This window comes from Guyanagaster necrorhizus (genome assembly GCF_019112545.1).
Source record: "Guyanagaster necrorhizus MCA 3950 unplaced genomic scaffold BT62scaffold_23, whole genome shotgun sequence".
Classification (NCBI taxonomy): domain Eukaryota; kingdom Fungi; phylum Basidiomycota; class Agaricomycetes; order Agaricales; family Physalacriaceae; genus Guyanagaster; species Guyanagaster necrorhizus.
Window position 1 is genome coordinate 821610 of NW_025064902.1, and position 12214 is coordinate 833823.

Consider the following 12214-nt stretch of genomic DNA (forward strand, 5'->3'; position numbering starts at 1 on the left):
GTCGATCGTAACAAGGTATGAGACAAATACAAAGCTCTGCTTTGAAGGTGTCGACGTCAAAGTAAGGAAATATTGAATCTATCACCGCCTTCATGGTGCTGACAAATGTCCAAGAATGATTATCAATTTTTTGTATTTCGCCATATCGGGACCACGCAAAAAGTTCTTCCTCTCATCCCTGGGTTACTGTCAATGAAGGGCCAGATGACTGGTAACCCCAGCGATCTTGCAGTTCGTTCGTGTGGGGGCGACGAAGGACTCGAGCCAGCGATGGCAAACTGTTCTTGGAAAATATATCTTGGAGAAAATATTGGAGATGAGGTTGGCAGGGAATTATGGGCCTTTGGAAGAACTAGATGAGGAAAGAGAGGAAAATGGATTTGTTAAATAAATGGAACCTCGAAAGACGTCATGTAAAACGAAGAAATTTCGTTTTCGATGGGATGTGATCTTTGTTACCATTATTTCCCATGTATCACGCAGTGCAGTAAGGCCATTTCTGCCACATCTCATTATCTGACAAACAGATATAATATCACTTATGTCGTATTTACGAGTAGAACAATTCCTCCACTTTCAAACAACAGCTAATGGATCATTCTCATAAATCAGCGGGTGATCTGAATCCGCACTCTTATCCAACTCAGCAACTTTAACATTATAAATGATCACCGACCTCATTGTCATACCTGGAATAGACATTATTCTTTTCCTGATCCCAGTGTTTGAGGTATTCTTAGGTGTGATTGACAATTCTTGGACATTCTGCTCAAATACTGGTGCACCAAGACATTTCGAGATGTATATTATGAACAATGCACGAGGAGCGATACCTGGGTCTATACAACCTTAAACTAACGTTAAGAGCTGGTTAAGGACGGGATATTGTGCCAATGTGCAGATGCCTGCAAGATTCATCCCAGGCCACAGATGCGATTGAGGAGTGTATAATAAGAAGTAGCCACTGGCTTTATGTTTATAAATGTGTATCGCATTTCTCTTTCATCCATGGGCTGTTGGAATTCAATCATTCCTTTAAGATGGTGTGAGAATCCAGGTGTTACCATTCGCGCTGGAGGGGAGGGGAAAAGAGAAGGTAAGTGTGCTAGAATTGTATGTCATCGGAATGCTGTATCTGTTTGTGTATTGATGCCTCATGAATATCACTCTATAGTGAATATGTGGTCTCTGCAGGTAGATAAGAGCTGCTTCTTTTGCGCATTTTATGATGGGGTTGGGCGGCAAGCTACACGATGCGCCAACTCGGAGGCGTCCTTTGTCGACAGAAGATTCGGCAAAGCTGCAAAGTTTGGGATTCATTGAAGTTTGCTGATTAACCTAGCTAGCTTTCTAACATGTCGTCTTCTGTGAATTCAAGATTATCCAAAATACCTTTTCAGGTGTGCCTTCACCAGACTTGTTAGCATATTAGGTGGACTAGGTATGGTGTCTTACCAAGCTGGTACTAGCACTCTGTTTAGCCATGTGCATCGGCGTAGAAGACTTTTATGTGAGATATCAGGACGGTTTGATACAAGGATGTGGGAAGAACCATGTATGCTTGAGGTATTACCCACTTGACATGCTACAGTTCCGGATCAGTGGCAATACTTCATGCAAGCCGGCCGATGTTATTTGTGCCGTTGCCTAAGCTCCAATTTTTGATCAGTAAATATCTCACAGAAAATCGGAGTCTCTCACATCGAAGTGGCTTTGTGGGGATCGTAAGGCACTATAGTTCTTGAGCCATAGAGCAAGAGGGATACATTGTCGATTTTATCATTTCAAAGAATGGAAAGATAGAGCAGGCACGATCGATAAATGGGAGTATGAGTCAGGTCGAAGGCGGCCTGCAATGAAAGAGATGAAAACAAATCACATGATTGCAATGAACCACCACCACAAACAAGTGTCGTCCTCGAGAGATTATTATCAATTCGACAAATGACACACAGCAATTTGAACATTTGAATAGAACACAATTCTTCATACAATTTTCGAACTAAACAAGTAGTTGTATGGATACATCGTTGTATCTTGACGAACCTTATCATGAAAATTCCTTATTCTTCTTGCCTCCAAGTCTTCAGTTCATGGCACTGTTTCATACAAACCATCGGTGTTGCCATTTGCTTCAATAAACATGAGCAGAGAGGACACTTGATCTAATGCAATCTCCAGTGCAGATCCCTGCTTCTTCACATCCTCCAGCTTCAGATTCATACTCCACTTGACATCCTGTGCACCATTCTGTGAGCAGAGGATCAGACAATGGAGGGTATCTAGAAGATCAAATATATGTCTGCAGAATAATATATCATTCTGTGAAGCCTATATTGAGATGCAGGGACCTGATAAAATGACCAGCCTGATGTGTCTGTGATGTCTCAGTAAATGAATCTAGCAAAAAAGTGACAATAATCCTGATGTAGAGAATTGCACATCAGTATCTTGGGAGAAGAAAATAAGAAGTACCAACATCATCATCTTTGCATTGCACCAGAGCTTCCAAGTCTGTTGCCTTATAGGTAGGTGGTACATGAATTGCTCAGAAGAACCTCAGAAGTAACCCTAAGTTAGGGTTTAAACCAACAGTGGTACACAGAACAGCAGTGGTGGGACTGCAAAATGCAATGGATGCCTCACTCAGTGCACAGACCATGCACAGGCTGGTATCATGAATGCACAGTGGTCCCTCTTGTGCATGGTCTGTGCACTTTGGTAGGGGGCATGTCTGTTTCATGGTACATGAAGTCTATGCCCATTTGCATGTGACATGGGCATAGGGCTTGCATTCAGTCCATGGTACATTACCAATTCTCAAAATATGACCATTCTTGCATTTTAGAATTTGATAGAGGCATGTAAGGCTCGCATTCCATCTGTAGTACATTACCAATTCTCAAAAAATGGCCATTCTAGTGTTTTAGAATCTTGTAGGGCTTGCATTCAGTCTGTTGTACATGAACAATTCTCCAATTATGACTATTCTGGTCATTTAGATTCTTTTACTGTCTTTTTCAATCATGTATGGAGTTGGTTTCTTTTGTGGTACAGGACAAATATTTTATTTATAGCTATTCTGGTCATTTTCAATTGTGTATGGAGTGCATTTCTTTGGTGGTAGAGGATGAATTTTTTGTTTATAGCCATCCCTGTCTTTCTCAATTGTTTAAGAAGCACCTCCAATCCATGGTCCATCACCAATTTTTCAGTATATCTCCATTTTGCACAGAATATTGATGTAGAGAGCACATTTGCATCATGGTCCATTGCCAATTTTCAACTGGATCTCTATTTTGCACATAACTTAGGGTTGCTTCTGAGGTTCTTCCGAGCAATTCATGTACCACCTACCTATAAGCTCAAACAGCGATGGAACTTACACTGCTGTCACTGCTATCACCATGATGGGTCTGACTTCAGATGAAATCGCAACTATCATCGAAGAGCAATGGCCAGAGATGTGGGTTTGGAGAGATTCTAACCCTGGATATGATTGGTACATGAACAGCATGGCATGCTAGGGGAATAAATGCAGTTATAGATCACATAGCGTATTTTCTTGATCATCACCAATGAATGAAAGACATTCCTGAAAGCAGTTACTGGTTCCATAGTTGACTAGAAGCACAATAGTGTAAAAGCCATTGAATTTGTCTGCTCCTCTCCTCTAGTACAAGGGAGGGGAGTATTTGTTCTTTCAGAATACAACTGCAATGAGGAAGGTCTTGAAGTTAGAGTAAATTTCAAAGAATCTCTGTTCTGGTATTTGCAGTACCTCAGCCCACTCATGGGACAATTCAAAATATGACCAGCACCATCTGATGTAACCATCACCCAAACCTCCAATGCCCACCATCCTTCTCCAGAAATTTCCACATCAGCTTATCTTTCCATCCCTTCTCCCATCACCCATTCACACTTGCCAGGAATTCTTCCACCACAACAGGGACAGTTCCATCATGCCCAATAATCATTAGCACATCTGGGTCTGCATCAAGCCATGCCAAATGTCCCAATGACTGCATCATCACATCATAATCCTTATACACCAAGGCAGCAGGAGGCAGAGGGATCTTCAGTAAGGGCTTGGAGGTGATTTGGGAGAAGTGGGATTTGCAGAGGAAGGCTGTCATGCTATGAAGGAGTGAGGCATAGGGAGCAGTGGTGTGCTGTGGGTTGGATATTGCCGATGTGGTGGCAGCAGTCACCTCCTAGCAGCACAAACATTGTGGGTGTTACATGTGTGAGACTGGAAATATGACCTGAGTGATGCTGGGATGGACTATCAGTATGAACCGAGGGTGAAGATGAAGCAGATAACTCACACCAGATGTATTGAGTACATAGAAGCTTCCATCACCAAAGTAGTCGAGAGCTGGAAGGTCTGCAATATGCAGCATTGTGTTGCATTGGAGAATGAGAGTTCCATCACTTTATGCCCACTACAAGTCATAAGATTTTGGTACAGATACTAAAATCATAAAAGAATGAACTGATGCAGTATCGCTCTTGATAAGATGCATGTCCTCATGCTCAGGATAGGTGCAGAGATCCATCCCTGGTCCAACCACTAATTCTGTAGCAGATGGAAACAGCGATATATCATCTGTCAACCAGCAACATCAGTTTCCTTGCATAAATGAAACAATATGGGCAGCAGCATACCAATGTGGTTGAAATGGGTATGGCTACACAAAAAGTCAGCATTAGTACATGGATGCCAATAGATTTGAGACAACCTCACCTCCAAATGACAGCATCCATGCTCCCCAAATCTACTCCCTTCACCAGCTGCTTGCTCACTGTCTTACTTGCATCAGTGCCCATATCATACCCACCCAACTCTCTGAAGAGGTCAAAGAATCTCTGCACTACAGGCACATACTTCTCCTGATCCTTTCTCATTCCCAAATCAAATATGACCTTTCTCTTAGTCAGATGTTCAATGAGGAAGGTGTATACTGGTCTGGACAATCCTTTGTAGCCTGGTAGGATGGGCTTGAAGAACAGTGAAGCAGGCAAAAAGTTGATTATGCCAGCATTTATGGTGTGGACGATGATGGTGGATGTGGACGATGGGATACTGCTGGTCATTGTTGAAGGTGGGGAAGGAGGGGAAAGAAGAAAACCAAGATTGTATGATTGCAAATCGATATTTGAAAAAGCAAAGGCAGCTGACCCCAACATGGAATTTCAGATAGATCTCCCCTCTTTGAATGACAGATCTCCATGAAGCATGAGATTTCATTATTGTGTACAACAAACACCATAGCCACAATCATGCCATGGCAAGAAGGAATGTGAAAATTTGTCTGTTATTGTGCAGAAGTTAATGAGTCATCTAAGTCTGGTTCCTGTCAATAAAGAACTACAACAAAACTATAATTAAACATACAATGGCAGTGATGGTGGTATGAATACTGCATCGTTGGCATGGATACAGCAATCCCACTACACATCAGTGTGATGCTGACAAGAATAAATATTGCTGCATACCTCAGGTCCCACACAGATCTCTCCTACATTAAAAGCCATCTGAAGGGAGTTTGAGCACACCTCCACCCTGATGGTGGTTGAGCACCAAGTCATGTCTGTTTGGCAGTATTGACAACACAACATGCTCAAGGGAATTAGGGGTTAGAGTTAGGGTTAGAATGGTGTCACCCCTTTGGTGGAGCTGTTGGGGTGACACAATATGAGTAAAGAAAACTCACTTCAAAAGCATTGAGGTTTGTGTGAATGCTTGGTAAAGTGAATCAAGATCCAACAGAAGGATGAAGATCCATCACTCCACCCTGTTTCGCTTTTATAGCTCTTCAGGGACCTGATTCATAAGTAGATGACTCCACTGAGAGCTTTTGGCAGGCCAATCAGATATGCTTTATCAGCAATCATGCAATCCACAGTACTTATAAGGTGATACATTTACTAATACTCATACGAAAGTGTATGATCTATTATTCATACTTACTTACTCAGCAGCTTCTATTTAACTGGTTAGTCATACCATCAGACTAATTTTACCATTTTGCCATCAGCTACTAAGTTAACTGGGCCTGCTGAAGCAGGCTGAGAACCTAGCCAGCTTTTCACCAGTCTAGTTGGACCAAGTCTAGACCTGGACAGTTAGGTCTGGGTTAGGTTCAGGTAGTTCTGGTTAGGGTTAGAGGCTGAGTAAGCATTAATTAGTATAATTCATTAATGTGTAACTGCAATGATGATTAAGTCACCAGAACTTACTTAGGGTTAGGGTTAGTCTGCTGGCAGACTACCTGCCATCCATGCCAAGCTTGACATGTTTATGTAAGTTCCTAATAAAGGAGTCTTTTTCAATTTTATATAGTGAGTGAGTTGTATGAATGGCTTACACAGGTACTTCCTTACTTGGTTTAACTATTACCCCTGGTGGATTTTTATAACAGTCTAACTACATGCAACCATCCTGCATCTATAACTGGGATAGACCACACTGTCCACATGTCTGCCACTGAAGTGGAGCTGCATTAGGACGTGCCTATAACTATATCTACAAAGACTTGCAGATCAATATCGCTCTGGTCAGATTCATTGCCAGCAGCAGATGAACCAGAGTTGACATTTTGATCTGAAGATAAAGAATCTTCATCGTACTTTTGGAGAACCATCTTTTTCCAAAGACTGGTCATATCAAACAGATTTTTAGTACATTTTTTACTAACTATCGTTTGATGATTTAAGATACCTATTGTTCTGATATCCAGCATGCCCAGAGGGCCTGCTGGGGTTTCAACAGCCATCAATAGATGGTTGTCTACCTCCTCTGGGCTGATGTCTCCATACAGCACCAACATATTATTCAGCACAGTGCCAAGGTGCTCAATTCTTTCGACTCAATCGCACCAGGTACCCAGAATGATATCTCTGAGCTCTTTCACTTTGAAATAATTCCACATGGTATTATATGTGGACTTAAGTACTAAAATACCACTGTAATCTCCCTGCTGGGTCACTACACCCAAATGTTCTGACCATCATTTAGCAATATTATCTTTCATCTATTTATACATGTAATCTGCAGAGTAGCCATGTGTGATGTATAAAGCACTTAAACTTTTAATAGCATCTTTGTAGTGCTCATGTTTACTACTTAACACAGCTAATCTGGACATCTCCCTGATAAATATTCTGCATTTAATGTCAAGTGGATGGTGAGAGATCCATGGAATTCTTTCTTGGTGGGAGTGAGCTTTCTGATAAGGCATGTGTTGTATCATGTTATTAGCATTGATATATACAGTCATGTCCAGGAACATGAGATGTGAGGGACTCACTTCCCACTCTATTCTACAGCTGTCAAATGCAATAGTACTAACCATCACTAATGCTTCTCTTTCATCATTGGTGTATATGATTGCTAGACAGTCATTGATGTACCTTCCATAGAAAGGTACATTGGCAGTAAATTCTAATTGCTGCTTGAAATACCAGCCATAAAGGTTGGCAAGATCAGGTGAATCGGCAATGCCCATTGCAAGGCTGTTCCATTGTTCAAAAAATAAATCATTATACTGTAGAACCAGATTTATTTTACTGACTGACAGACATTTGAGGAAAATCTGTTCTTGACACAGAGATTCTTCATCATCTTTAATACTATAATATTCTCTGTATAGGTGAGTAATCATGTCAAGACACTTTTGGATAGGTATATTAGAGTAGAAGGTGACAATGTCATCTGTAATGATAAATATTTTATGGGTTCAATCGAGTTTAATCTGACTTAATTTTATCGCTAAGTCTTTAGATCCATGTAAAATAGTTGGTGCTGATTTGACAATCAGTTTAAGAATTTTTGACATATATTTAGCTGCTAGATTCTGGATGGCAGAGTGGCATGGTATATTTGGCCGCATCTTTACTGGCTCCTTATGAATTTTAGAAATACTGTAAAAAGTAGGCACTACATGTTGTGCTCCTGGCAAAGTAATCTTTGACCAGAAATATTTCCCTAATTGGAATCCATTAGGAAGGTGGCATTCAGCAAGCCCTGCAATTTCTTTCATGTCTGTGCATTGTTTATCACATATTGCATTAATCATTAATAAATATAACAGTGTGTAATTAGCACTATCATTTACAATATTGAGTGACTTTTCTATAATCTATTGGTGCATAGATACAGCTATGCCCAAGTTCTTATAGGTAGGCAGTATATGAATTGCTTGGAAGAACCTCAGAAGTAACTCTAAGTTAGGGTTTAAACCAACAGTGGTACACAGAACAGCAGTGGTGGGACTGTAAAATATGATGGATGCTTTGCTCTGTGGATGGATCATGCACAGGCCAGTACTGTGAACTCACAGTGGTCCCTCTTGTGCATGGTCCATGCACTTTGGTAGGGGGCATGTCTGTTTCACAGTACATGAAGTCTATGCCCATTTGCATGTGACATGAGCATATGGAGCACATTTGTTTTGTAGTACATGAGCGATTCTTGAAATATGATCATTCTTGTGTTTTAAAAACTGTGTAGGTAGCACATACAGTCCATGGTACATGACTGAATCTCAAAATATAGCCACTCTTGATGTTTAAAATCTTATAGACCTTGCATTCAGTCTGCGGTACATGACCAAATCTCGAAATATAGCCATTCTTGCCATTCAGAATTTGTGTAGGGAGCATATACAGTCTGCAGTACATTACTGATTCTCGAAATATATCCATTCTGGTGTTTTAGATTCTGTGTATGGCATGCATGCAGTCTATGGTGCATGACCAATTTTCTTTGCAGGCTGCTTTTCATCTGTCAAAGTGAGAATAGCACCATAACAATTTGTTCAATTTGATATCACATCTTTTGTCAATATACTTTGAAATGGTCAGAATATGTGTTTCATTGACATTGTATTCCAACATCTTTTTTTGCTCCTCTTCTCTCTTTGTCAATTTTGATGCTGACTGGATGACACAATGGGCTCCCCCAGCAGCATCCCTCAGTTTCCTTCCATAGTGATTGGTTCCCTTTCATCTGTTATTTTCCTTCTGATGTCTGGCTCTGCTTCATCCTCCAATGATTCCTCTTCTTTTCTGTGCTCTCAGAGAATGCGATCTTCTCTTTCCTGCATGTCCATCTCTTTTTGCTTCTCTCTTTCTTCTCTCTCAATTATCGCCATGATTTCCTCTTCATCCTCTCTATCCCCCCATTCCTCGACATTCTGCAATGCTGGCATGTGGCCACTCATAATATCAAATCTCCAGTTCTCTATCCATGGATTCCAGATAAGACGGACTGCTGAACATGGTAGATCCTCTTTTCGAACTTGTTCCAGTTTAATCAGTTCTCCTCCTGACTTCTCATAAACACACACCTGTGTACTATCAGACCAAACACACTACAGGAATTCATCAAATGCCCTCTTCAGTGCTCTTCACATATCTTCCACTTGTCGTGAAGAAGACATATCATGCACAAATCCTTCCCACATCTTTATTGATTTCATCTTTCCCCAGTTACTCCATGCAGACCATTGTTTCCTCATGTTCAGTTCATTCGGAGTCTGGAAGATGTTGTCAAACAGTGAATCCCACTGGCTCTCTGTTCCTTCATGCATTCTTGCATGTGTCAACACTCCTCCAAGATCATTTTCTTTCATGATACAGATGTCAACCATCCGCCATTCATTCTGTGTCAGAGGAGAATGCTCCCATCCACATTTTGCCTGTCCAACCTTCTGCAGCATGTCAGACACATATTGCTGTAGTACTTGATTCAGAAATGTCCTGGCATGCCCTGAATATTGTTCATCATATATCCAGTCCTCTGGTGACAGATCAGGCCCATAGTCATATGATTTTTCTGGCATTTCTATCCATTAAGCTAGCCTTTCTGTCTTTGACATTGGCTCCTCAGGTCAACCCTTGGCTTTCCTTGTGCATCCTATGATCTGGCCCATTGGCTTCCATTCCACCAATTGTTGCTGCTTCATGTGACTATCTTCAGAACAGAACTCATTCAGCATCTTTCTAATGCCCAACAAATTCCAACCTGCCTCACTGGGCACTTGGATGACACTCTTGCATCATGGTATTCTTATATCACTTCCATTCCATGTTGGCCATGCAATCACACTGCTCAGAATCCACCACAGTCCTCCCTCTGCATATGGTCCTGGCTCATCCATCCCATCTCTCTTTCACATGCATAGAAGGATCATGTGATGATCTTCCTGCTGGTATGTTCGCAGCCAGATGGCATGCATCAACATCTTGTGTCCTGATCACTCTTCTGGCTGTGCATGAAGTGAATTGACCATAAATGTGACGAGACATGTCAGGATGACTGGATAGTAACAGTGTTGCATGTTCATGTTGTGCTCTTCATTCTGCCACTGGATCAATGTCACAAATCCAAGAGCTCTGGCAGATTTAAATTGCCTGTGGATACTATTAGCCCTGATCCTCATTATTACATAGCTTCTAGAAATGGTCTCACCACCAGTCTTGTTGTGGAACACAATACACCAGATCTGAGAAACTCGCAACTGGCACATCTGCGAACACATCTTCCACATTAGCCAGTGGGACTTGTGCCTCAATCTGTGCATGTACATTGTTATGCCATGCTGCATCTGTGAAGACACTATACAATTTCCCAAGAAACTCATTGTATGTGTACTTTGACTTCTTTATCAGATTAACTGCTGTAATGAACTTGGCATTATTGCTTGCCCACATGTCATAGGTAAGGCATTTATCGGTTGTGTATATCTGGACAAAGGTTGCATTGAATTGTCCAAGCAGTGTGGTATGTGTTGTGATGTGACATCCTGCAACAGAGGTGAGGTGTGCACATGTATCCCATTTGTAATTGTAGTAACCAAAATGCATCCACTTGTCAGCTTCAGTCTGATGCATTTGCAGTAGTCTCTGTAGCATGACTGCATGGCTGTCAGAGTGCCACATAACTGCTCCCTCTTTCACAGACAGTTCAAGTGCAACATCAACAAAGACATCATCACCAGGAGTACTGAACATGTCAGCACTGAATACATGGTCCTGGCACAGGAAGTATTCTCACTCAGTTGCATTGCTTGAGTCATGCACTGTCAATGCCTTGATTCCTCACCACTGAAGCAAAAAATGATGTCCGATCCCCCATCCATCTGAATGGCACTCCAGTCATTCACTAAAATCTCCTAGCAATTGCTCCACATATTCACTAGAGATCAACTCCATTAGCTTTCTTGTCTGATGACTCTGCCCACTTCCTGCCTGAAACAATTTTGAACTGTAGGTAGCAGGAAGATGAGCCACTGTCATATCCTGATAATGTACTGCTGATTGGATGAATATTTCATAGAGCACAGCATACTCCTGGATGGAAACTGAAGGGGTTCCCTCATGCTGTTTGAGATTTCGAACCAAATTCAGTAGCAGGATATATAACAATGCATGATGGGTGAATTTGGCAAGGAAGACATTTGGAACACATCCTGGATCCATGGGATTTGTTGTGAGCTACATATGATCAGCTTTAGCATAGACTTTGACATTTAGATGATAAATGCTATCTCACCATTCTGTGGATTGACAATTTTGAAAGGTGCTTGGATATTAATACCACCTTGCATTGACATCATTGGCTGATATATAGTAGCAAACTCAATCAGCATTCCCAGATCTGAAACACAATCACAGATTGCAATAACTGAGTCATAGTCTCTTGTCAATGTCACTTTTGGTTCTGGCAGGTCAGCACCAGCCATGGTGAGATTGATGTAATGATCCTTGCTATATTCCTCACACAATACATAGCAGAGATACTTTCCATGATATGCGATGCTCCTTGTTGAAACATTCTGATGCATCCATAGTTGACTACATTCTTGAACAAACTCTCCCAATGTGACATCTCTTGATATGTGGACACCCCGAATGTGAATGTTATTCCCATCAACATCATTATCTAGATCCCATTCTCCATGTCTGATTTCTCCTTGTCAATGGTGCAGAGGTCCATCATCCTCATCACTAGAGGCTAGCCCAAGGGTGCTTTGATGGGATGACTAATGAGCCTCATCCTCTTTATCCCTCTGTTCCAGATGGCAATGACATCTCTGATGATGATCCTCCTTATCACTAGCAGTGATTTTGGGGTGCCAGCTTCGATGGGATGATCCATGAGCATCATTCTCTTCATCTCTCTGTTCTAGATGTCGATGATGTC

At 41.4% G+C, this 12214-nt stretch overlaps 3 protein-coding genes across 3 annotated transcripts; all 3 read right to left on the reverse strand.

Annotated features, from left to right (window-relative positions):
• Positions 1–3820: 3820 nt before the first annotated feature.
• Positions 3821–5223, reverse strand: BT62DRAFT_1034482 (uncharacterized protein). Its single transcript, XM_043178369.1, has 6 exons — positions 4751–5223; positions 4672–4694; positions 4500–4612; positions 4473–4477; positions 4332–4437; positions 3821–4278 (listed from the first exon to the last, which is right to left on the reverse strand). Exons 1-6 carry the CDS (start codon positions 5191–5193, stop codon positions 4141–4143), a joined length of 828 nt encoding a protein of 275 aa, XP_043037030.1. The 5' UTR covers positions 5194–5223; the 3' UTR covers positions 3821–4140.
• A 3860-nt stretch (positions 5224–9083) lies between these two features.
• On the reverse strand, positions 9084–9851 carry BT62DRAFT_921990 (uncharacterized protein; the record flags this gene model as incomplete). The annotated part of the gene is made up of 2 exons (XM_043184366.1): positions 9084–9356; positions 9432–9851. 2 exons carry the CDS (start codon positions 9849–9851, stop codon positions 9084–9086), a joined length of 693 nt encoding a protein of 230 aa, XP_043037031.1.
• A 625-nt stretch (positions 9852–10476) lies between these two features.
• BT62DRAFT_921991 (uncharacterized protein) lies at positions 10477–11022 on the reverse strand (the record flags this gene model as incomplete). The annotated part of the gene is made up of 1 exon (XM_043184367.1): positions 10477–11022. One exon carries the CDS (start codon positions 11020–11022, stop codon positions 10477–10479), a length of 546 nt encoding a protein of 181 aa, XP_043037032.1.
• Positions 11023–12214: the final 1192 nt, after the last annotated feature.